The sequence below is a fragment of the Centropristis striata genome, chromosome 24 (assembly GCF_030273125.1).
Source record: "Centropristis striata isolate RG_2023a ecotype Rhode Island chromosome 24, C.striata_1.0, whole genome shotgun sequence".
Classification (NCBI taxonomy): domain Eukaryota; kingdom Metazoa; phylum Chordata; class Actinopteri; order Perciformes; family Serranidae; genus Centropristis; species Centropristis striata.
In genome coordinates this window covers 12,639,133-12,666,344 of record NC_081540.1, presented here as the reverse complement: position 1 = coordinate 12,666,344, position 27,212 = coordinate 12,639,133, and the positions used below count along the sequence as shown (strand labels likewise).

The following is a 27,212-nucleotide window of genomic DNA, read 5'->3' as shown; positions in this document are numbered from 1 at the left end:
TAAATAGGAATACAAAAGGTTTGAAGCAAATAAAAAATAACGACTTCCTGTGTAATTTTGTGCATTTTTACACTGCACTTTTAAGATTTTCATGCTCAAATGCATGTAGTTTGTACTGAGGGCCACTTCAAGTGACGGTGCGGGCCGTATGTGGCCCCCGAGCTTCCAGTTGCCCATCCCTGATGTGGAACAAAGTGATTTTGACAGAAAATCCTTTTTTTTTTTAACGGAATCTTTCATAACTTATGATCCGTTCAAGAGCTGTCAGAAAGTTCATATTCCGACGATAATGTTTGTTGTTATAGTTTCCTTCTACGACAACCGGTGCATTTTTGTTTTGTCGATTTCTTAAAAGAAAAAATACATGTTAAATCCTGGGACCCCCTGTGCCCTCCACATGGTGCTGGGACAGCCCTGCAGTACCGCACGCGGCCGCCGCGGCGCCAGAGAGCCCGCCCCTCACTCACTCACACACACACACACGGCTCCGCTAAAGATGTGAAAATGGCGGAGCTACAAATGCTTCTGGAAGAGGAGATTCCAGCAGGTCGAAGCGCACTACTAGACAGTTTCACTAATTTGGAAAGAGTCGCGGAGTACTGCGAAAGCAACTATGTCCAGGTAGGCTGCCACGTTTGTGGGAGAAAACCCTGTGTAGTTTATTTTTTTTGACGGGCGAACTGATGCTAGGCTAACTGTTGCTAACGCTGCCGAGGTGATGTTAGCCAGCTAGTTGTGGCTCAAGACACACTACATAATGTATACCTGCCCCGTTATATCTATACCAAGAAGCCTCATTAATGTCTATGTGACCATATTCCCATCGACATAACATTGTGTGTGTGGCTCTATCGTGGGAGCTATGTAGCTTAGCTTGCTAGCCAGCTGCTCGGCATCACCCCACGGTCTAAATAACCAAACAGGCACCGTGAAAATCAATCTATCTGCCCCCTCTGCTGGATCAATCACCGCCGCCACAGCGAGCCAGCTGATCATGCACCCCGACCGGAGATGTAGGACGTGATACCGAGCCAGATTAATCTGCGATGAGCTTTGGTTTGACAGAAGATTAACCGCCGTGACAATATTACCAACTGATTTATGATGCTGGACTGAAACACCACTCTCCTACAGCTACATAATACACGTGATTTATGGCTTTAAACATGTTAGAAATTCTCGATTTAAAGCTTGCATTGCTGTGATTTCTTATCATAATTCATGCATTGCTCTTAAGGCTCTAAGTGCAATGTTGCATCACTATACATTTTCTGTAAAAAAAAAGATAGGTGTGAATCATTTGCTGTTTCATAGCATTTTGGTATGTGTGTGTATAAGAGTGTAATCTATACCATTCAGAGCTTTGGATTTGTAGTTTTCTCCAGCTATTAAATCACTATTTTGAGCTATCAAGTCATTATTTTGAGATACTAATTCATTATTTTGAGCTATTAAAATATCTTGAGTTTTCAAATCATTATTTTGAAGTATCAAGTCATTATTTTGAGATACTAATTCATTATTTTGAGCTATTAAAATATCTTGAGTTTTCAAGTCATTATTTTGAGATACTTATTAATTATTTTGACCTGTCAAGTCATTATTTCGAGCTATTAAGTCAGTGTCTTGAGCTAACACTGTCATTTTGAAAGTTTCTCATTATAATGACTTACAGGATCTTTTTCTCTACCACACTGGTGGAAAAGGGAGTCTTAAATGCTTAAAACATTTCTGTGCTTTTGATTTGTAGTATTGTGTAGATTGTGTAGGTTGCTCACCTGAGCTTAGTCTCATCCTGGCCTGTTACCACACAGGAGGGGGTTGAAATTTGGGACCACAGTGAGAGCAGGGAGAGGGGTTTTGACAAAGTGTGATGCTGAAATCTGACATCCTTGATGAACAGGGCTGATCAGGTCTGACAGGTTGCCTTTGAAGGCGGTGGCGGCCCCTGGATGTTTGCAGCTTGCTGTCTGGCAGGCTGCCCTGGTTTTTCTTCTCACCCCGCAAGGTTTTCCCAGCTGCTGTCAGATGGGTATTATCACTTATAGATCAGATGGACATAAGTATTTGTCAGTTGGATACTTCGTTGAATACTTAGCTTCTAATTAACATATTTACCCTGCCCTGTTAGTGTCTAAAGGCAGGTTTCTCAGTCATGTAAGAATGGACACTTGTTGAACCTGTTAGTTGGTTTTTATATGAGCACATGCATTCTTCAAATATAAAAACTACTGCGGCCAGGATAGTGTAGATCTTCTGATGCTTAAAGGGAAATTTTGCATTTTTTTTGAAGTAGGGTTTTATGAGGTATTGACCTTATTATAGTCAGTAAATTACCTTACCTGTAGTAGATGATGGCCGGCACACAGGCAGGCACGAAAGCTAAGCAATGTACTGCTGTGGACACCTATGATAAAGAATATTACTTGTACGTGTACGCTACATTAAGAATAATTTCCCCTCTTTACCTTGCCATCAGACAGACACCACTATCTCATGGAACAAGGAAGATGCTTGTCTACCGATGCCTCATTCAGTTATTTTTTTGTGTTATTGTGTGACTTTGGTGCTTTATAGGTTTAGTTATTATTCATTAGTCACACAATGTGAGGCAAAATTACTGTTTAATCTGTCTGGTGGCTTTGAAGAGAACATGGATAACGGCTTCAGTTCCCACTGCATATACTTAAACTTGGCTGTGCGATGGCATGGAAAATAATCAAAAACATTTTTTACTCTGCTAAAATACGTTTTGCTGCCTGCAGCCCCTATCCACATCAGTACATTGGGCACCTTCTCAGCACGTTAAAAATTGACGCCAAGGTTTACGAGCTGGTAACAAGAGCTGTGTGGAGGTGATCCCTAATCACACTCTAAACCGTAGCTGTGTCTAGTACAGCATGTTGCAATTTGCACCACACTGCAATAATCACAGAAACAACCACCTGAGGAGTAAGGTTGAATTGTTCCATTTAGATGTGGGTCATATATGGAAAGAGATAGTGAAAGAGAGTTGAGAAAAGGTTGTAATGTTTAATGCACCCTGGACCAAAAAAAATCTGTGTATGAATCTCTTCGCAAAGTTTGTTTTGTTTTCTGTATCAAGGACACATTTTTGTCTGGAAAAACTCCATTTGGGCAACTAATAATATGACTTTATAAATAATTTCACAAATAATTTAGAAAGAATAGGCGGACAACAAAACACTACACAGTAGCTCAAAACATGCATATTTGTCTCAAATCATATTTATTTAGAGGTTTAGGATTTTGATGTATGTCTAGGTAGATGCTCTCTGGTTATTTGTTTCTGACTGTTTACATGATCTGTACTCCCAAAAAAATCTACCAGGCCTCTTTATTCAATAATCATTTCAATTTAACAATGGGGATGCACTTATATGACCCACTGGATCAATATCAGGGCCAATGATGACCTTACTGAGATGATCAGGTATCAGCCACATGTGACTGATCAATATAGTAGATATTATAAGAGATAAATATAGATTCTTCATCTGGGACACATAATTCAGACGATCCTCTATCAGTTTGAGGTGTTCCAGCAATCCTTACATCATGTTACCTGATAGAAATTAGTTTAAATCTCTGGAAAATGATTGGTTGTCAGCATATATCTAGGTTGAAGTATTGGTGTCACGAGAGCCACAAAAATGCAAATTACATCACCAACTAGGCTGTTAAAGGATGGATTTTTCTTTATCTTTTAGCCACTAGCATAAGGAATATACTGCACATAGTGGCTGAGAGCTTGCTGGTCCATGCATTCATCCTTTCTCTTCCCCAAAAAGAATCTTGTCTCCATTACCAAGTGTAGCCAGGAGATCAAAAATGTCTCTTGTCTGCCCTGCAGGTAGCAGCTACAGCATCACTCCTGACTTTTTGCCACATAACCTGTTTGTCTTCATGCTCCAGCAATGCTGCACCCTCCGCACTCCCTTTAAATGATGCTGGTAGTTTGCAGAATGGACTGCAATTCTTCAGGAATTAATCTTGCATCACAAGCTCACTCTGTTGCACATAAAAAGGAATAGACATGTATGTTACCACTGAGGATGCCGCTGTTTAACAAACAGGGATGGGCCCCTCTTTAGGCTTTGTTGTGCTGCTTCTTATTTGTTTTTTCTTTGTGTATCCTATATTACTACAGTTTGTTTTGATTTTGCTTGCATGTGCTACTTTTTCAAATGAGAACCGATTCTTCCAATTTCCTGTTTACACTGTCAATATCTTTGAATTTAATGGAAATGCACACAGTATAGCTGTAATTTGAATGGAAGAGTCAGTCACTCAATATTCAACCAGAAATCCCCAAGGCTGCTGTAGCCTATAATGTGTTTTAATCAATCTGCTGCTATGCTATGCACACAGAAGGAAGTGCATCGTGGTTTGGAAATTGGTAATGAATGGTTTTGTTTTTAGGCCTGCAACTAATTATTTTCATTATCAATTAATCTGAAGATATAACAATTTAAATGTCTGAAAATGGCAAAAAAAAACAACAACAACAATATTTTACAATTTTCTAAATTTGGCTTTTACTAGGATTATTTTTTTTTACAAAAACAAAGAACAAGCTGAAAGTCCCCAGTTCGAGAAGCATTTGAAACAGCAGTTTCTGACATTTTTGCACAAACTTTAAGGATTAAAGGAATATCAAAGTAGTCTCAAATATTTCTCTGACAACTGACTCATCGATGCAGCACTACATTAGTTGCTGTAATTTTCTATCAATTTGACTAATTGCTTCAGCTCTAGTTTGCTTAACAGGCAATTTTTTGGGCATTTTTGCAATACGTATGCTAAATAGATATTTTTTTTTAAAACAGGAAGGCAATCCAGTCACAAACAAGGAAAGGAATTAATAAATATGAAAAAAAAACCGTGATACATAATAACAAACATGTTTCTATCACGAGGTCTTCACCAGGCCTCTCAAGCCCTGAAGATATTTTGTCTTGTTGAATGATATAGCCCCGAGAATAACGGCTTTCTAATATTTATTAATTCCTTCCTTGTTTGTTAATTTCTCAGCCTGCCTTCCTGTTTTGTCTTCTTTCCTGTTTTCCAAAAGCTTGCAATACATTTTTGATTTGTGGGTCAATATACAGAGCAACCATTCATCTATTTTTCCTTAGTTAATACTAGATCTACTTTTACTTAAATAATTAAATACTTGTATTCAGTACCTCAAGCTTGCATGCTGCATGCAGTGTCGGTGAGGAACTCGGTTTCCCAGCAGAAACATTAGTAGATCCATTGGGCCTTTGAAGCTCCTGTGCCCACGCTGCCTCAGAAGTCTCCTTTCACACTGCAGCTCTGTTACTGGCTGCTTACTTCCCATTAACGTTTTTTTAAACTTAAATTGTTGCTTCTTGGCACTGAAACTTTTTGATTCAGCAGTTTCCCTTCATCCTGTTGGCACAAATTGCATTCAGACTCCTGTTGGTGTTGAATGTTTTAGATGCATGAATGTATTTGCTCCAGGATTGTTAATTCTTGAGTCTGTGCTGCAAGAAATAAACTATGCATCAGAATTGTGCAGGAATATGATGTCAGGGTGACGTAATGGTCAAAGGTTGCAGGTTAAACGCACAGAACTTGCTTCTTTTTCAAACGATAAAATGCAAAAAAGTCTTATCTCTGCTGTCTCACTCTCATTCAGTCTCCAGACAAGCAGAGGGCGTTGGAGGAGACCAAGAACTACACTACCCAGTCTCTGGCCAGCGTAGCCTACCTGATCAACACGCTGGCCAATAATGTCCTGCAGATGCTTGACATCCAGGCCTCGCAGCTCCGCCGTATGGAGTCCTCCATCAACCACATCTCACAGGTTGGTCACTGATATACGTATAAGAATTATACAAATTAACTTTATGCCTCACTTGTTACAGTTCCAATATATTACCCTGTTAAGCCTTAAGGCGTTTTTTGCTCTTTTTTTCATTTTACTATTTATTATATATTATTTAACTTGTATTTTACTGCAATATATAAAAGCTATAATCTTATTCTAAGTCCTGCATCACCTCTATGGAGTCAGCATAATCATGGCTAAAAGTCGGAACAGCTGAAAAATGTCTTTTGTGCAGAATAACACTGTTATAATGGAAAAAAAATGGGTCTCCAAATATTGAACTGTCACTTGACCGTTTGTCTCAGAATCAATCATGGTTCACACTGTTGCTGTGGGCGCAGAATTTAATGCTTTTTACAGGAACTGCTTAGTGCAGAACACTTTATTTTTGGTGAGTTCCTGGGGGTATGGAGGGACTGGGAGGCTTTATTTTTCAAATTTGACAATAAAGAAAACGTCCTGTTGTCCGCTTCTTCTTCTCAGACGGTGGACATCCACAAAGAGAAAGTGGCCCGGCGGGAGATTGGCATCCTCACCACCAACAAGAACACATCCCGCACACACAAGATCATCGCCCCAGCCAATCCCGAGAGGCCTGTGCGCTACATCCGCAAGCCCATCGACTACAGCATGCTAGACGACATGGGACACGGAGTCAAGGTGCTTTATTTTGTCTTTTCCCCTTTAATTGTATCAATTATGCTTAATTGTGTGGATGAATCACTGCAGCCTGTGGATAGATCTTAATTAATCGCTCTTGGTCATGGTATTTAAAGTGAAACAAATTACTAGAGCTAAATTTGGCCAAAAGAATAACCTGCCGTTGAAACAAAAAGGGAAACAAACCAACCAGAAACCAGTTGGTAAGTTTGTACCTTTTTAAATTGTTGCTTTTAATAATAAGATTTACCTCCAAAATGATCACTACTTGATAAAAAACACTCAAAAAGTATGAGCTGGTAAGAGTTGATGTGCCATAACCACTGCTCTAACGAGATTTTACCTTTTGATATATTTTATTCGTCAGTTGCAAAGTGTTGACAGCTTACAACACGTGTAAAAGAAATGTTGAAACTAGATTGTGTTTGTATTGTGGGAATAATTTACTGCAGAAAATCTAATGGAAAGGACTTTTAGAGGTCAAACACTCACGATTGGGTTTCAGTAACAAGTAATGCAAGAAAAAAATCAATGAAACTAATGTCACCCAGGACATAAATTCTGCTAAATATACTCTTGTGTTGTTGTAGATCTGTCAATTCCTGTGAAATGATCTTCTTTCTTTAACAAAAATGGTGAAAGTGGCTGGTTTTTGGAAAGCTAGTTTCCTTCGACTTTGGGAACAAAGAGAAGCTTGTTTTTGCAGAAAGCAGAATCATTAGCTTCAACCTTACAAAGGTCTGAAAGAACAAATCCTTCAGATTTTAACACTGAGCCATTGTTGCCTGAATCCAGCCAGCTCTGCTTTATTCACCACTTGCATGAATAATTGTTTTTCTCTCCTGCTTCACACACTAATCCTCCGATTTCTTCTTCTCTCTCTCTCTTTTCCTGCTTGCCTAATTTTATCTTTATAATCAACCCTAGTGGTTGCAAAGGTTTAAGGTAAGACTTTCAAAGTAAGAGCCTCAAATGAAAGAGGGTTGTGTTTTGCTTTTTTGATTGAATTGTTTTTGTTTTTAAGTGCTGTGAGAGTTTGTTTGTTTGTTTTGTTTGTTTGGATTCATTTGTCATTTTGGCAAATATAATTATTTTTCTTGCCAAATGTGAGATGAGTGGCCTGTTTACCACTCAATTCTCATCATGGGTCTTGAGACATTATACGCAAGTTTTCTATTTTTTCCTAATTTGTTTTTTATCAATTGTTTATTTTTTTTTTTTTTCAGCAATTTCAGTTGGTTGTTGCAGTGCCTACAACATATTTAATTCATTATGGAAAAATGTATTTGTTTTTATTTGTATATAGTGAATATATGTTTAGAGGTTTTTTATATTTTTTTTTATTCAATGTATGTTTACTAGTTTTAACTAGGTTTTGGAAGGGCATTTACATTACATTGTAGTTGCTCCTATATGTTTTGATAAAATGTTTTATTTACATGTAATTTACATATATAATCTAATTTATTTTGTTTATATATAGTCTTATTTATTTCCATTTATTACTTTTATATATTGGAAACATATTCAGAAGTTTTCAGTAGGCTGTGGAAGAGCACTAACCACACAATATAGTTGGATGTAATTTATTTTTATTCATTATTTTTATATTCTTTATTTAAATTGATGAGCTTTTAAAGTTCAAGAAAATCATGTGTTAAGAAGACAAGCACCCTTGGGTTTCTTGAAAGGCACTTTATAAATTTAAGCTATTATATTTTTTTCAAGTTCAATAAATGAATGAGTTTTTGAATGATTAATCACTTAAAAAAAATCCTGATCTCTGTTTTGACCAGAATAATCGTGATACTATGTAACATGTTAACTGTCACTCAGCTTTAGGTTTGAGAGTGCCATCAATTTTCTAATTTAACTCTGCATGAAAGTAAAAAAAATATAATTCTGAAAATGTCACACAACTCTTTTATGAACCATCTTATGTTGTGAAGTTTTTATTTATATATTAAAGTTTCCTTGCCTCTGAATTCTTTTATGTGGTTAACCAAGAGATTTCTAAAACCACGTTCTCCTTCCATAGGCCAGCGCTCAGAACATGAAGGCCGGAGGAGGTGGACTCCCTCGCACAAACCCCCCCACACAGAAGCCACCCAGCCCGCCCATGTCAGGGAAAGGGACCCTTGGGTATGTAACGGTGTTCGCATGGTCTCAAGGAGTGCAGAGTCGTGTCCGTCAGAGTCCGAATGTAGCTGTGTTTTTGTGGCTTTAGATGGGCCTGGTTGCTCCCAGTTTCATCATCACCCCTTTTACCTCGTTGTTTAATTAGTGTCCTTGGGGTGGTTTAAACAGAATCTCAGTGCCAGTTCTCAGCACAGTGGTATTCTTTCTTTTCTGCTTTTTCATCTGTGCTGGTCAAACAGGGTAAAATAAGCTTCTAAACATGAGTTTTTACCTTTTTCTCCATATGTAGGAGAGACATTTACACCAAGCTGCATGCTGAAATTTGGCTCTGTTATCATTTCTTGCACACAAATATACGGTACACACCTTGTGAAGGCAATTGATGGGATGACTTACCTCAGAATTGTAACTTTACAACATATAGAAGCAGCAATTCTTTCATCTCAGTTCATTGATTGCATGTTCCTTCTTCTGGTTGGAAGCCTGGAAAAGGGAAATGTTTGCCACTTCAAACAATCTTTAGTTCTTGTTTCAATTTTCTCAATGGTGGTGTGATAACCTGTGTTTCTGTACAGATATCAAACTATAATTTAAGAAATATAGACCAGGGATTTCATCACAAAAAAATTGTGCTGGTCAACATGTTCTGTACGGTTTCAATTTCCCGGACAAATGAAAAAAGTTTTTTTTTTACTATTCTTTCTCTCTGAGTTCACTGCAAAAGCAGCTTTTGATAATGAAACTCACATTTCTGTTTGAGGTCAGTTCTGACACTCCAGCTCACCTGACCTGCATGTCTTTGCGCTTTGGGAGTAAAAAAACTGAGGAATATTCCTCTCAGAAAGTCCCAAGGCCTGAAAGCAAGCCTTCCTGCAGTGAGACGATACTAACCACACAGCCACTTCAGGCTTTAAACACTGACATTCTACACAAGTAAAGTGTGCTTGAAACATGAAACGGCCATATTTCAGCAAGCAGTTTGATAAAATACAAAGAAGGCATGTAATTGGTCCTAGTAAACCCCCTGTGCTGGGACTGAGCGAGGGTTTTAGTGGACCCTTGTGTGCAGGTGGTGAGATCTTCCAGTCTTCAACCTTTCATTGGCATTTGTGTAATGTCAGGGGACCGGAGGGATGTGATCACAAAGGTCACAGTCAGAAATTAATCTGTTCTTGATGGCAGTGTTAATCACTGTGGGGAATTACCAGCAGCTATTAGTTGGAGGATGCAAAGTTTGACTTCATTTTGTTCTGCTTACTTTATAATCAGAGTAGGACCTGTTGATTAGCCACAGTAGTTAGCATTTGGTAACAACTGTGTAGAGTCTCAGTAGAGTGCAGCCATTTCTCGACCCAGATAGTGTGTCTGCAACTCTGTGTTAACCCTCTGAACCCCAACAAGCAGTTTCAGGGTTTGTTTTTTTTGCTCCTGTCACATTTTCCTTACTGTGGCCTAATTTTTAACTGCAAAATAGTCCTGCACCTCCATGTAAATTGCACAAAGGGAGAACTACAACATTTCTTTTTTTTTTTAATACAAATCTGCTCCCTTGTCCCCGCTTTGATTAAACAGCCTGCAGTTCTGTACAAAGTTTCAATTCATTTTTGTCATGTGACTGGTCTAACAGAGTCATCATTCATGGCTTCAAAGTTGTGCTAATGGCAGCATAATTTAATGTTTTTACAGGATCTGATTAGTGCAAATGGTTTTGTTTTGGCCAATTTTTGAATGAGACATTTTCGAAAATATACACAGTTTTAAACATAGATGTGGTTTTTTTTTCTGAACAAATCGTATCACACATGATTCGTTCAAAGACGTGGACATTTCAAAACCAGCTGATAATGTCTGTCTTTACAGTATCTGCCTCTGATAATTTGTCTGCAGATCCTTAACCCTATGAAGCCAAGTGTATCATATTAGATACAGTCATTTTTGAGACCTCTACATCATCAAAAACCTGATGTATACATGTGTTGAAGATAAACAAACTGAGCAACAAATTGCACAAAAATATCAGATGTAGCAAAAATGATATGCAGGTTCCACGAGTGGATCATTCATTGCTGCATTAAAAAACTTCATATCAGCAGATGTATGATGTTGTGTTATATGGAAAACATATGTATTTTGCATGTTTGAGGAAAAAGGAAAAGTCAAAGTCTTAATAGGTTAAAAATGTTAGGTTTTATATGTTTTTGTTAGTTCGAGAAAAACAAACTGTGAGCAACAAATTGCACAAAAAGACCTGATGTATCAAATATGATACAAATAAGAATTCATATATGCAATTTATTTATTTTTTTTAAATTCGTCAGCAGGTTAATAAGCACTCAGTTTTTAAAAAAAATTAATTTTCTGGCAATTATTTCATGGTTCAGGCTTTATAGGGTTAAAAAGTCTTGAAATGTCTTGAATGTAGTTTATTATAATCAAGGTCTAAACTGTTTTCAAATGTCTGGGTGTTGTATGACCGTTTCCACAACTCCGTTTGTAAGGTAAATAGGCAGCTTAAAGTCTGTTTGGTAAATGGAGTAGTTTGCCTTCTGTTGCCTTCTTCGTTTTGCTGCAGGTATTATTTTTTCCTTCATATGTAGTAAATTGGTCTTAAGTCATTGAATTAAAAGTTGTAATTATGTGCGTACCACCTGGGGTTCAGAGGGTTAATAATAATGTTTAAATGTTAAATGTTCATATTTAGTTTTTAATAGCTTATCTGTAAGAGCTCCTGATCCCAAAGATGGAGGTGTTTTTGATGTTTTCTGTGTCTGACTGTTGAAGGTATCTCTTATCCCACAGGGACTCTGCTAGCGCAGCACATAAATGTTGTGTTCTTGTCACCCGTGGGACCTTCCTGGGCGTCAAGTGCTGTTTGTGTTCCTGTGTGTATATGTCTGTCTGTCTGTCTGTCTCTTGAGTTTGTGAGTGCTTGAGTGTGTCCACCCCCTCATATTGACCTTCAGAGGTGTATGTCGGTTGGTGTGTGTGTGTGTGTTTGTGTCTCTGTCCCTTCAAGACGCATGCCGATCAACCACAGCTCCAACCCTCCATGATGCACCGTCTGCCGCAGCCCGTGGCTACGAGCAGACATCTTACTTTTAATTTGTCTTCTGTTATTCAACTTCCTCTCTTGTTTGTTTGTTTTTTTTCAAATTTACTTTCAGTTGTGTGTTTGTGACCCAGCCCGCCCACTCCTGGCTGCCCCATATTCCTCATAGCAACGTTTTGCCATAGCAACAGTGCTCAGAGATGGGTCACCCCACTGTGCCAGCTGGGAAATTTACATGCCAGTACATTTATACAGGCCCAGATCAATAAATCTCAGGGTTGTGTTTTTCTCCCCCCCCCCCTCCATTTTTAAATCGGAGGGCATCATCAGCGTAGCGCTGCTGTCGGGTTAAAAACCACTTTCCGTCTTTTTATTTAATGAATTTGCAGGTTTCAAGTTCACAGTGTGGAGGCAGTTATACTCAGGGACACTTTGGCAGAACAGATGGGAATTTAATTCAAAACAACAGTCACTCTGATGCCGTTTATTCATGATTTGAGCCCCCATGAAAAATCTTGTTTATTTTCAGGATCACATAGCTTTTGTGGTCTTGTTCTCGGACACATCTGTCCAAAAACTGTCAGTGTTATCGTCTTCTTCTTCTGTATTACATTTAGAAAAGTAATGCATTTCAAGCTAAAATTGGCTCTGTTTGGGACAAAAGAATTAAACAAAATATCAAATAACAGTGGAACAACTTGCAGTGATCAAAGTGACAGTGCTTAATCACGTATATGGATCAAAAAGCTTTGGACAGAATCACCCCTATACAAATACGGTTTAAAAAATGCATTTATAATAAACAAGTTGTTGTTTTGGGTCTTCTCATGACAACATATAGAGGAAACAAGTCTATATTTTTTGAAACATTGAATGATGACGTGGAAAAGAAAGTCAAGTCGCTCTCTGCTGCTCTGTTACACGGCACTAACGTCTCCTTACTGTTCGTTCTGCAATGCTGGATTGCAATGTGAATTGACAGACTGGGGACGGCAATATTACAGCATTGTGGAATCAGTACGAATGTCCTAAGACGAAATGACGGCAGAGCTCATTACGGCACTCTTGCAGAAAGGCAGTATGAAAAGTGCTAGTGTCAGTTATCCCTCAGGCTACCTGTAGTTTACTCAGCTGCCCTCATCTAGTGGAATAACACAGTTTCAAGTGGTACTGCTCCATATGTTTTCAGGAAAAGCACACAAATACTGACTAAATGGAGAAAAGTATGGAGAGAGGTGTTGAGCACAAAAGAGGCTTTAGTTTTCTGCAGCTGACGGACATATTTTGTCTTTTTAAATTAACTCCGAAATGCAAGTGATCCTTTCTAGTGACAGTCTTCTGTCAGTGTGGTTTTTAGCTGACAGCAGTGACAGTGTTTCGTCCTGGCTCCGCCCTTCTCCGCCTGTGGATCCACCCCAGCCAACCCCGATGTTCACCACCTGTCATTCCCCATTTTTTAAGTTTGCACTTGTTTGTTTCTTGCTCTCCTCCCCCCTCCCCTACACTTCTCTGTGGATGACCCCCCTTCTCCCCCTCCCCCCCCACCCCCTTCGACTCCTGTCCTCCTGACCCTCTCGCAGGCGCCATTCCCCCTATAGGACGCTTGAGCCGGTGCGTCCACCCGTTGTCCCTAACGACTACGTCTCAAGCCCGACGCGCAACATGGCGCAACCCCAGCAGAGCCCTGCACGCACTGCATCCGTTAATCAGAGGAACCGCACGTACAGGTACCCCTCTCCCCCCTTCCCAGCATGCCTCTCTACACTTCTTAAACACGCCCCCTTTTTCCTCTACTTCCTCCCCCTTTCTTCTTCTCTTCTACACTTGAAAATGCGAGCCAGCTCCTGTGATCATGCCTTTCCCTTTCTTCTTCTCTGAAATGACTCCTTGTGGAAATCCCTTCTCCTTTTTTTTCTTACTCCACCTAAAGTGTGACCAACATTAACCTTTTTGTGAAACAGTTCCTGCTCCGAGGGAACGCCCTGATTGGTTTAGTTGTAAATCCCTCACCTGTGTGCTCTCCTCGCTGCTCAGATAAGGACAAAGAAACGAGGACGAGGTAAAAATTCAGAGCTGTATTTAGCACGGCTAGACACAGGTTCCTATGGTAATAGTCATTAAATTGACAGCGTCGCCCCCACAGTCCTGTCAACCCAGTGTCAGCTTGTCTCCCAAGACGAGATTCTCTCATCCCAAACACGAAAGATATTCATAGACTCCCCTTGTCTGCCGTGAAAGAAGTAAAAGCATGGGCTTTGAGGGGGGGAAACAACATGGAAACTTTCGTCTTTGCGCCCCATCTGTTGGCCAAATGTTTTTAATATTTCTGCTCCAGAAATAACTTGTCCCCGACTCTCCTCTCAGCACGAGTATTTATCTGCACCGCTCCATCCACAGCTCATTTTCTTCATCTCAGCCATGCGCTCTCTCCTGTCGTACAAAAAAACGTCTGCCCCCATGTGTCTCGACGCTTCCTGCTTTTACGGCGTGTCATATCTTTGTCTTTGTCTTGTGTTGCTACTGCGTCACCAGTGTCATGTGTCCTCAGTGAGGCTTTCAGCTACTTTTCTTTTTTCTTTTTTTATCACTGTGGCATAGTCATTTCAAAGGCCTAACAGCTCACACTAACACATCAATGCTCTTGAGGGTGCCACTTTAATAATGTGAGTTATTGGGAAGAAAACAGAGGAAGACTTCAACATGCAGCTTACTTCAACCTGTACTGTTCCAGGCTGTTTGCACATCCAGAATTGTGTTGCAGCAGAAATACAAGGCAGGATAAGAAAGATGAATTATACAAGGATTTTTTATTTCAAAATGAGAGATCCACTGATGTGGTGCAAAAGCCTACTTAGTTGCATTTAGAGGAAATTAGCCTGTTTCCACCACAGGAACTTTTCCAGGGGCTCAGGAATCATTCCTGGACTAAAAAGTGTCAGTAATCCAACTAAAATGCTTGTTGATTTTTTTTATTCTTAACACAAGAAAACAAAAAAAGAATAGGCAATACCATTGAAGAAAGATTCTTTTATTCCACTTGTGTCAATATATGGATGAAGGATGAACAATACCTGTGATGATTATTGACATTAAAACAAATCTTAAAAGTTTGTTTTAAAAAGTGTTTTAGCCACATGTTAAACAGTGGAAAACACTGGATTGAAAGCACTGGCTCTTATAACTAAACTTATTAGAATAATACCCTCAAATAATTTGGAAAACTGTTGTCGGAGTTGTCATTATTACTATTAATATTGCAACATTACTAGGCCTACCTGTAAATTAAGTGATAGTTAATGAGCAAATGCTGGAAAACTCCTGGAAAATGTCCTGGAATTATTCCTCAAAAAGATTAAGTAAATGCTCTTTAGTTCCTTGAACTATTTGGTGGAAAAGGTTGATATGTGAAATTTATATTTTATTCTAAGGTAGACACATTTTGAACAAATCGATATATACAGTATTACAGTTTCAAAAATTAGCTCCAAAGAAGAACTAGGTAAGCACAAACTGACGCAACAAGAAGTGTGTGTGTGCGTGTGTGTACAATGGTGTGGCGGCGTGTGTTTGAGGTCTGACGTGTTTGCTGCCCTACTCACCACCAGCAGTGGGAGCAGCGGAGGCAGCCACCCCAGCAGCAGCCGCAGCAGCAGCCGAGAGAACAGCGGCAGTGGCAGCGTGGGCGTGCCCATCGCCGTGCCAACCCCAGCCCCGCCCACCGCCTTCCCAGGTAACGCCTGCTTCCTGTTTTCTTATCCAAGCAGAAGACTGCAGGATCTTTGTGTGTGTGTGTGTGCCTGAACACTAACTTGACTAATCTTTGTTCAGTATCCAGGATTCCTGTAAGCTTTAGTGTGATTAATGAGTAGGAACCCTGGATCTACTGGATCCCTTTCCTCCCATCTCACTCTGATCTTGTCTTGACCTCCCTCACCTGTCTTTTCTCTCCTTCCTTATCTTTCACCTCTTCAATCCCTTCCTTCGGTTCAGCCCCAGTCCCATCCAACCCGGCTAAACCTCCCCCCAACACTGCCACCACCCCTGGACCCCCTACCTCTGCCTTAGACGGCCCCCCACAGGCCCCAAACCCCCCTGTAGAGATCCCGCCTGTACCCCCGCCCCCTCCCCAGCTCCCTGCCTCTGCGGCCCCCACTGGCACAGGCCCCGCTACTTACGGCAACCCTGCACAAGGTGAGTGTGACCCGGTTGGAGAAGCTCGCCCACTCCTCTGCACACCCTCCATCCCGCCCCCCCCTGACATGAATCCTCCTGCTTGTAGAGAACCAGATGTGTGTCTGCTGGCATGTCATCACCCTGGATGTTCAGTGGTATTATTTGCTTATTAACTGCTCAGAAATCACAAGGTTTCTCTTAGAAAGACGTTCTGAAATAAGTCCCAGTTGTTAGATCAAGAAAGGAATTTATTCAGTGATTTATAGGACTGTGTTACGAATGTCTTTTTACATCTAAGGCTTCTTTTGATGCTTTCAAATGAAGCTTCCATTGTCTAACGTTGTTTTAAAACAACGGACAGAAAAACAATTTGCCCAAAACAAAAGAAAGTAACTAATCCAAAACAGCACACAGTGTGTTTGCTGGCAGCAAACTGTAAAGTAACAACACAACAAACACCAGCTATTAAATTCTACTAATTCACCTCACAGTACCTGCAAGATGATGTATTTATTTTTTATTATTAACTATTATATAATTTATATTTATTTTTTTCTCTTTTTTCATTAGCTTGTTTGTTTACATATTTAAATAAGTTATCTACATTAAAACATTTGTTTTATATGCATTTTTTATTACTAAAATTATTTTTTTCTAATATAATAATCTATTTTTTTTTTTTTATATTGTTATTCTAATCATTATTATTATCTGTCTGTTTTTTGTTTTTTTTTAATGTTTTTGCAATGATTTAAAATAAATCTATGAATCACCCAGAGAGCCTGATATAGAGAGGGCAGAAAAGAGTGCAAGAAAAAGTCCCGGTACACCAAAGAGGAGAATGTAAAAGTTCTGCTCCTCTGCACTGCTACTGGCCCACTTCAAGCGCTGACGCTAAAGGTCACCGTATCGCCCTTCACTTCACTATTTTAACAAACCATCAAAGGTCGGGATAGTTTTGCCGGTGTGCAGCCATCTGTCTAAGGTTTCACATTTTCCACTGCTGCTCTTCATCGCTCATAGCATCTCATCAGCTGCCTGTGTCTGTGATGATGATGTTTTTGTGATGTATTATGCATGAGCTCTGTGGTGAAATGCTTTCACAGTGAATTCTTCATTCATGTGTATTTTTTTTCAGACCTTTTTTGTTGTTGTGTGGCTGAATGTTGTAATTATCAGTTAATGTATAGTGCTGCTCATTCAGATGTTCGTTTTGATTAATTATGGAAATTTTAAGACATGCTTCTTATTAATTTCTGTCCACAAATTCAAACTTGGTGGATAAAGTGATAGTAGACAATGTATTTAATTATCTATTAGTCAATAAAATGTTGGTTCGATGCCAACATGTTGCTTTAAATGTACTCCATACAGTCTTAATTTATGAAAAAGGTGAGTACACATGCTTTTAAAACATTTAAAAGCTATTTTTGTCAGTTTCTGCAGAGAATTATCACAGTTTTGGATTGGAACCATGCTTTTAAAATGTATTATATATTTCAAGCATGAAGAGACAATTTTCCCTTTGCATTAAAGGCAATACAAAATGAATGGGTAACATCTTTAAAACAATAAAACTAACTTAAAATAAATAAATAATGTCTATAGAACATTTTAAGCTCCTTGAAGATCTGAGAAGATGTTTAAACCAATAATTTATTCTAATAGATGCTAAAGTAGTTTGGTTTGCAGCTAAACTATAAATGAGTCTGAACCTGAAGCCTGTTTTTTTAATTTTATGATCATTAATGAATATTTAACATGAGAGTGGAAAGTGAAACAGAAAGAAATTTCCTGGCGGCTAAATGAATTGACCTCAGTTGAGGACACCAGAGGAAAGACAAAAACCTGTCCTCGTCCTCGTCCCCTCCCTGGTTAACTGACTCTCTGCTGCCCCCTGCTGTCGTCTCCTCTCAGGTGCTCCTCAGTTCTACAGCATGAACCGCCCGGCGCAGCAGCAGCCCCAGAACTCTCAGGTGGGAGGCTCGCTGCCGTACCGCCGGCCCTCGTCTGTCACCGGTCAGCCCAACATGGTGCACAACCAGAGCCAGCTCAACGGGGGGCCGCACTTCGCCCAGAACCAAGGTACTGCAACACGTGTGTGGAAAAACGGGACAATTATTATGATTTTATTAATGGCCATTAATCTTTTGGTTGCCAAGTTCATAAAAATGAACTTTGAAAATCACCTCTCTGTATATTTTGGTAGTAATAAATCTAAAAAAAATCAGTTTAAGTAAGTGATGGCAACACATTTTATTGATTTATATACAAATATATACAAAAAACAATGAAGTAATTGAGCCCTAGAAGAAGTACAACTCTCAACAAGATAAATAAGTTAAATATTTAACCAGAATAAAAATGTTGTTGTTTTTTTAGCTTTTAACTGATAAGGAATTTGTAGAAAGTTTGGTGCTTAAAAAATGGGAAATAAAATTAAAGGCAAAGTACTGCAACAGTAAGAAAGTATCAAGGCTTATTAAGATAGATTTTTTAATTTAGGATTACAATCGGGTCACCCTTACTTAAGATGGGTGATAAATCCTAAATTAATGGTCAGGATGATGTTTAAAAATGAAAATCTTTTACATTTTTCTTATTCATTTCATTTTACTGGGTAATTAGAAGAGAATAGAATAGAATATCTGTATTATCATTGTCACATGTACAACAAAATTAAGTGCATTCCTTGTCAGTGCTAAATTTAAAATAAATGAATAAAAGTGTAAATTAATAAGTTACATTGCAGAACACTACTTTTTTTGCCCTTCATAATAGAAGTTGCCAGTAATAGAAGCCACTCAGTAATATATTGTCAAGTAATTATAATATTTATAGTAATATTAGCATTCCCTGATCATTTTTATTGTCTAGATCAAAACAAAACTTTTTTTTTAACTTCTTTTTATTTTTTTATTTTTTTCTAGGGAAAAATAAGTATTAAAATTATAAATTTTAAAACTTGTATTTTAGCCCTAACCCTCAGTAAATATATATAACCTGCATTTGTCAAGAATTGTTTTGACAGATATTGTTGGATAATTCACCAGAATCCCCCCAAAGTTGTTGTTTCTCTCTGCTGCCGATGGTGAATTCCTTCTCTTCACTACGAAATACTGAATCTTCTCTCCATCTGGCTTCTCCTCATCCTCTTTTTATTTTCCATGATTCTACTCTCAGAATTATAATTAGCCGTCTTCTTCCTTTTTTTTTCTGATTCAAAGAGAGTCCGTCTTCTCTCCCAGCTGTTAGATTTTTAGAGGGAGCAGATCACCGGAGTCTGTCATGTTTCTGCATCTTTTATGAAAAGTTCTCCTGTTGAGTTTTGTGTCCTGTCGTTTCCCATCATCCTCTTCAGCAGCGCTCTCCGTCTTCACTGCTCTTTGCAATCTTTTGTCCTCCATTTGTCTCTCCAGCTGTCTGGTTTCAGTGCCAGGACTTTGCTCCTTATTCTTTAGTTTTACTTCTGTAATATATATATATTAAAGCTGAAGTGGCACTTTGTGTATAAATCCTGTCTGCTGGATGTTCTGAGCATTTATTTATGTGTCAGAGAAAGCAACTACATTCATTTAAAGTATTTTAGGGCTGCAACTAATCTGTTAATTGATTAATTGGTTAAAATTGGTTCATAAAGAAAATAGTGAAAAATCTCCATCATAAGTTCACAGACCAAATTTCTTGACCAGTCCACAACAAACTTATTAATATGTTAATATGATTAAAAATACAGAAATCAGCTTGTATTAATTATCTTAAAAGCTAGAGCCAGTTAATTCTTGGCATTTTTGCATTAAAAATAAAGACAATTTGGCATATCCTATAATATTCAATATTTATTAAAATCAAAAACACATTTTTTAATTAAAATGTCTAATATTTTAATTGAGCCATGCAATATACTGTTATCTCAATATGCATTTCAATTCATATGGAAGTAATTATAAAATTATATTCATGTACATTTACAGATATAAAGCAGATGATATAACATATAATGGGAAAAAATGCAAAAAAACTATATTTCAAAATGCATTTTGAATTGATTTGAAAAGTTTTAGTCTAGATTAACTGACTTAGCTGGTTAATCAGTCGACATCATATTAATCTGCTGTCATTTTGATCATCGATTAATTGTTTTTGAATAAATAATTACGCAAAATACAAAAATTATTTGGCTCAAGCTTCTCTTGTATGAGGATTTGCTGCTTTTTACTCTTTTATATCATTAATTAAATATATTTGAGTTTCAGACTGTTAGTCAAACAAAACAAGCCGTTCTTATTACATCACCTTGGGCTGTAGGACATTATGACAGGCAATTCTGATTCGTTTTTTAACAATTTATCAACTACTTTTCTATTTATGGGTGGTTAAAAGGAAAAAACCTTATCTTTTATCTCCGTAGCTGCTAATATAAGTGAATAATTATGGATTTACAGTCTTTGCTTTGCTACAGTCATTGTTTACATGCTGTGAATGTTGCATTTACTCCTCTTTAACTCTCTCTTGTGTGTTTTTCTCAGTTCTTCTAACCTCATTTTTTCTCATGTCTTTGCTGTCCTCACGTGCGTCCTCTTCCGTCTCTGTGTGTCGATGCTGTTCGGTGATAGCAGGCCCACTCGCGCCCCCTCCCCCCTCCATGCAGATCACTCCTCAGCTGCCTCTGATGGGCTTTGTGGCCCGAGTTCAGGAGACTAGTAAGTGGCTTTTAGCCCCTCGCTCCCCCTGCATGACCACCAATCGTTTTCAGTCTTCCCCGTGACAGTTGGTGTCAGTTGTTCGTCCCCTTTGGACGAATATTTTCTTATTGAAGTGAACAAGTGGTCAACCTCCGACATCAGCTGGGATCTGCTGCCAACACAATCAGACTTCCTGTACTTGATCCTTTAAGATAAATGTTTAAATTTGTCACAGTGAGAGCTCTATAATATTGTGATCTGATTATTCTTTACTCTCTTGTTTAATTGTGACAGATCGTTTGTTTTATGCCTTTATAAGGGGATAAAACAAATCTATGGAAGCCTATTTCCACCAGTTAGAGCAAAATAAGTCAGCTTTGTGATGAAAAATAGATCCTGTGAGTCATTATGAGAACAAATTAAAAAAAAGAGAAATAGTGAGTGTCTTAGTTTCTGAAAATAATGAGAAACTTCTTAAATTCTATAATTTTAGATACTGAGTCTTTGTTTTGAGAACATTTCTCATTATCTTTAGATACCCAGTAATTATTTTAGGTTACCCATCATCTTGTGGTACTAAGTCCCTTCTTTCAGAAGTTTCTTATTTAGATACTAAGTCAGTATTTTCAGGCAATTTCTCATTATTTTTATATACTAAGTCACTATTTTTAGAAGGATTCTGACTATTTTTGGATACAAAGTAACTATTAAGACATAAAGTTTCTCAGTATGGTTAGAAAGTTTGTCATTATTTTGAGATAAGTCATTCTAAGAAGGATATTGATTATTTTTAATACTTAATCACTATCCTTTAAAACATTTCTTACTGTTTTGAGAAAGTTTCTCATTAAGTTGGTATACTTTATTCACAGTCATTATTTTGTTAAACATAATTTCTTAGAGATAGTTGGTCATTATTTTGAGAGTTTCTCAATACTTTTGTGATATTTTAGAGACTTACTCATTCTAATGTAAATTATCTTTTTTCTTCACATTGCAGAAATGGGCTTTTGCTTTGCTTATCTGACAATGTTTTCATCATCATTGCCATTTCGGATACTTAAATTAACATTTTGTGGAGAAGAACATTGTGTGTGTCATGTTTTTCTGACGCCGCATGTTAAAATTGAATTTTTTAATAAAGGGAGAAAAACTTCTGGTCCCTTTAGCAGCAAATGTTGGTGGTTGACCACTTGTTAATGCTACGTGTAAAAGCATGTTTTTTTAAAGAAGACGTGTAAAGCATGATATGAAGCATGTGTGTTCATGAGCATGATCCTGTTTTTAATTCTTGTTTGTGTGTCGTTACTTTGATTACTTTTAAGTTCCCTCTTCTTTTAAATGAATCACTGTGTGCACATGTGTTTACAGTTGAGTTTCAGTAAAGTGCTGTGGTTTTAAAGTTCCACGGTGGATAAAAAAGTAGCGAGCATGCGATTGTTGTGTTTCTGTTCCTCTCCCCAGTGCATGAGGATGTTTGTGTGTCTGTGACTAACAAAGTCGTCTTTACGACCCTTTCTTCCTCACTAATTGGTTCGTTTTGTCTTCCCCGTCCTGCCTTTTTAAACCATTTCTAGTCTCAGACGTGCCGCCTCCGCCTCCACCTGCCGAGGAGCCGGTGTTTGAAGAGCCCACACCTCCGCCTCCGCCGCCGGAGGACTACGAAGACGACGAGGATGAAGAGGAGTCGGCGGTGGTGGAGTACAGCGACCCATACGCTGAGGAGGACCCGCCCTGGGCCCCACGCACCTACCTGGAGAAAGGTCTGTCCTACTGTCCTCCACCTGAAACACTGAAAAATAAAAACACATTGGGGCTGCTCCAGCCCCTCCCTTCCTCCCTTATTTATTTAGTCAGTTAGTCAGTTAGTTAGTTAGTTAGTTAGTCAGTTAGTCATTTAGTTAGTTAGTTAGTTAGTTGGTCAGTTAGTCATTTAGTTAGTCAGTTAGTCAGTCAGTCAGTTGTTAGGTAGTCAGTTAGTCATTTAGTTAGTCAGTCAGTTAGTCAGTTAGTCAGTTAGTTAGTTAGTTAGTCAGTTAGTTAGTTAGTTAGTCATTTAGTTAGTCAGTTAGTCAGTCAGTCAGTTGTTAGGTAGTCAGTTAGTCAGTTAGTTAGTCAGTCAGTGAGTTAGTCAGTCAGTTAGTTAGTTAGTTAGTCAGTCAGTCAGTTAGTTAGTTAGTTAGTCATTTAGTCAGTCAGTCAGTCATTTTAATTTGTATTTATTTCAACATAACTAAAAATAAAAATAATTAAAAAAAACATAAACCAGTAATCCAAAATAATAATAATATTAATATGTATTTTTTAAATTAATATTATTATTACAATATTAGAAAAATATTTGGTATCAGTGATGAAACAGTAATATTACCATTTAATAATTTATGTCATAATTTAATACATGTTTGATTACCACACTTTAAAAAAGTAAGATAACCACTGTCTAGCATAATTCTTATATGCACAATTGCATATTTCTTTGTTTGTAGTGATTGTATTGCTTTTATTTTTTTACTAATGCTCTTCCCTTATTTCCCTGCAGTGGTGGCCATCTACGACTACACCCGAGACAAGGAGGACGAGCTCTCGTTCCAGGAGGGCGCCATCATCTACGTGATCAAGAAGAACGACGACGGCTGGTACGAGGGCGTGATGAACGGGACCACGGGCCTCTTCCCCGGCAACTACGTCGAGTCCATCATGCACTACGCCGACTGAACAATCCCCCCTCTGGAGCTGGCGAGGAAGAGGAGGAGCGGGAGGAGCGTTTGAAGGGGAAGGGGAAAGGGGGAGGGAGGGGAGCCAAGTTAAAAGGTCAAAGACTTTGATCAGACAGAGCATGATCACCTCCGGGCGGAGAGAGAAGAGAGAGACGGGGGGGAAGAAGAAGAAGAAGAAGAAGCTAAAGAAGTTGCAACATGACAAACTGATGCCCAGTCATTCTCTCGACATTGTAAAACAACCACTACTCTAGATATATCCTTCCCTGTAATATTTCTTTCTTTGTTTCTTTATTTGACTGAGGAGGACTGGACGGTCAAAGGATTTATTGTATTTTGAGAGTTTTGCGTTACATTATGAGGCCACTACATTGATTTTTTGCTTCATTTTTCTGTTTTTGTTTTACCAATTTGCCCTTATTTTAAAGAATATTTATTTGGATTTTGTAGTGGGATAAATGGCGAGCAGGCAGACGGGGCTGCTGAGAGGGATTTAGTGGTGTGAGTTTACGACAAAGGGCTGGAGAGGAATGCCTTCATGTGTAGATTTCCTCCTTAACACTCCAGAGAAGTTTTAGAGAAAAATACTCCTCTATATATATATATATATACATACAGTATAATGCAACAACAATATCCTCGGTAAAGGGGAAAAGAGTAGTTTCCGTACTTGACAAATTACTTGTTAAGGTACCTCAGCAGAGCGTGCCAAAGCTGACGTTCACTCGGATAAGCACATCAAATGTCTTAACACACGAAGCGAGATAAAAGTGGGACAGAAGAGGCGCCTGAAAGCAAACAAAAATGCCCCCGAGAGAGCAAATTATCCGCTTATTTTTTTAAGTTAAACACATAACCAGAAATGTTTTGTCCGAGGTTTAACTCCAAACGGCGACATTCATTCACTACATGCTTCACTTTGCTGGCCAGTGTGCATTTATTCCTGAGAAGGAGTCGTCATCCAGCCCTCAAATTAGAGAGGAGAGCGAGATCCTCACTTGCACAATGACCTGGATTTTGAAGTCTTACTCTGCAGCTCCTGTCATGAATAATAGAAGTATATTAGCTCAACTGGCGAGGCTAATCATTTGCAGTGTTCATATGCATTTGAGACGAGGATTTTTTTTTTATTTTTGGCGTTTTACCACGGGGTCCAGAATCTGGTTCTTGCTTGCAGAGCGGCAGACTGCATGTTTCGACGAGGGGAAATACATTTCTCTTCTGCTCTACTGATGATTAATGTCTTAATATTTTTAGATATGGTGTGGTTTGGTTTTTGATATATTCACCCACGACGACGACGATGCATTTAGGTCATTTCTAAGATGCTTGTGCCATATTGAAGTGTGTGTTGCTGTTCAGAGGTTCTCACTTCATTTGCAATAAATTGGCCAGAGGAGAGGGGTGGATTGTCGTTGAAACTACAAATCTTTCTTTAACTTTTTTAATTTTCAATTCTCCCGAGTTGTTTTAAATCAAAAGCACATACATTTGTAGTAAAAAGGTGTAGAAGAAGAAATAATATAAATGTGAGATGTATTATGTCCTCAAAACAGGACTTATTGAATATGAAAAGATGCCAGCTGTTGTGTTGAAATGGTTTTAACCGTCGCAAGCCCCCGATACTTCTTAAACGCCGTCGGTTTAGGCGTCGTTCGTCCTCCGTAAAGTTTCCGATACGCTTGGCTGTTGGGTGTTTGCGAGGGCTCAGTGCTTGTACTTATGTCAGAATCTTTATTTTCTATTAAAAAAAAAAAGAGAAATAATAACAAGTGGGTCTGTATGTGAGTCTTGCATGCCATTGTTCTTATCTGTACTGGTGTCCCAAAAACCTACGTGGCGAGATCACCCATTGTTAAAAAGACAAGCAGCCCTGCAGCTCCGACCTGGAACCACCAGCCTCATCCAAAGAGACTGTACAACTTTACTCAAGCCCACGTCCGAGGAGGCGCTCTCTGACCTGTGGGGGAGGAGGGGAGGGGAGGAGAGGGGAGGGACGAGACTTCCTCCCCTCCTGACAGTAGCCGTCATTACGTCAGTGATGAAAAATCGTGTGTTTTAAAGCTGCTAGTGAATCCTGCGGACAAAGAAACCCCCAACAGGTGACGATAAATGTAACACTCCAGATTGACTCCTGTTTCCTAACACTCCTAGGATGACACTAGAAAAAAATAAATAAATAAGGCCCTCCTCCGTCTGCAGGATTCACAGCTCCCTGGAGTCACAGACGTCCCCCGGGATGTCAAGTTTAACAGTCTATAATGCCATTGTGTTGCACAGTTAAAGTTGAATTGCAGAAGTATCATATTTGTAAAATCATGAGATCAAAGACAATAAAATTATTAAGATTTATTGGTGGAGTAATGGTGTTTCTTGTCAGGAAGCTCGCTGTCAAGGCCTGTTGTTTTTGTTCTCATTTTCTTTATTTTGCTCGTGCAGCAAAAATTGTTCTCAAACACATAAATGACACAATTATGTTCTTTCAGTTAACAGATTGTTTCATCATATTGATATCTCAAATTTTCTGTCTTTGCTCCAATGTTTTGGTATGGATTTGTATTTGTTTTTTACAATCCTTTTTTCGAGAAATTGTCAGAAATCATCCTGAAACTTTGTCGGGACTCTGCTGAAAAAAAGTTGTCAAGAAAAATGCAATTCCTCAATCCGTTTTAATTATTCAAGCCAATTTTTTTAACAAAATAATTGCAAAACAAAAAGTAATCTGGAATAACTTGTGATCATCAATTTGAAATTCAAGACCGATGTTCAGGTCTTTTCACTAATTTAGGTATTAAAGGTGCATTAAATATGTTTTTTTATTTAAAAAGTAGCCACACACTGATGTTATTATTTATAAGGAAGGTAAAAAGATAAATTAAATATTCCTTCACCATACAGAAGTAAATAAATTATCTATAATGGGAATATCTGTTAAAATAACAGGCCAAACATGGAAACCACCAACATCATTGTTTACATTTGTTCTGCAGATTCTTATTTAGACTCTAGACTTCTGTACGATATGAAATGGTATTTTAATGTTTTGCACCACTGGTTTAATCGTGACTTTTCTTCACAGAAGTGTTTCTGTTATTGGTCAGGTTATACCGATCGCGCAGATCTGACCTGATGAAGGCAGATAAGCTGCTGATATGTTACTTTTTAATTGTTTACATCGTGACACACTTTGATTGACCGGTAAAACACATTATACCATAGTTTGGGTGAATACTCTCTTCTGATTGGCTGCAGGGTGTTCATTAATTCCTCCCAATGGACTCAAACTAAATTGTTCCTGTTAAACTGTGCTGTTATAGCATGTGTAGTTCCATTATCTGTCCACCAGAGGGCCTCATGACTAATGTCTTCTATGAACTTTGTCTGAGTGTAAGTTCACTTCATGGACTGTATGAAGATTATATTAAAATTTTGGTTACATTTGGTTTTATATCTTTTACTTAGTTTATATTTTTTTTGGTTGTAATTTTTTAATTAATGTTAATCGTGACATTTATTGTCTGTTTTTTTTTATTGTTTATTATTATTTTTAAATAATTTTATTAGGAGAAGCATCAGGAGTACAGAAACAAATGTAAATTATAGCAAATTTAAATAAGTATCCCTCAATATTTTTGGTATTTTCTTCTACTTTGGCTCCTGTCCACCCAACCCTCACCCAGTGCCACTGCGAAAAGGTAAAAAAAAATAAAATAAAATAAGAAAAATAAAGTGAAAAAAGATTAATCTATGATAGGAATAACAAAATATAAAATAAATAATAAAAAAATATTTTTATTGGTTGGATAAAGACAATATACTAAAGCTGTGCTCTTAAATGGTATTCAATATTTGATTCATATCATGAAATACTTTTAGTTTTTCTATTTAAAGAATTATTAAAAATAATT

General features: G+C 38.1%; 1 protein-coding gene across 10 annotated transcripts; it reads left to right on the top strand.

Moving 5' to 3' along the window:
• Window positions 1–478: 478 nt before the first annotated feature.
• Window positions 479–25,656, top strand: LOC131962696 (abl interactor 2-like). 10 transcript variants are annotated; one of them, XM_059327703.1, is made up of 12 exons: window positions 479–621; window positions 5,687–5,854; window positions 6,362–6,538; window positions 7,466–7,483; window positions 8,577–8,680; window positions 13,307–13,453; window positions 15,332–15,456; window positions 15,717–15,917; window positions 17,817–17,984; window positions 20,516–20,602; window positions 22,162–22,347; window positions 23,127–25,656. In XM_059327703.1, exons 1-12 carry the CDS (start codon window positions 505–507, stop codon window positions 23,300–23,302), a joined length of 1,674 nt encoding a protein of 557 aa, XP_059183686.1. In that variant the 5' UTR covers window positions 479–504; the 3' UTR covers window positions 23,303–25,656. The 10 variants fall into 10 exon arrangements, with proteins under 10 accessions (XP_059183686.1, XP_059183679.1, XP_059183678.1 ...); XM_059327696.1 differs by lacking the exons at window positions 7,466–7,483; window positions 15,717–15,917 and having other exon boundaries at window positions 15,335–15,456; window positions 20,519–20,602; XM_059327695.1 differs by lacking the exons at window positions 7,466–7,483; window positions 15,717–15,917 and having other exon boundaries at window positions 15,335–15,456.
• Window positions 25,657–27,212: the final 1,556 nt, after the last annotated feature.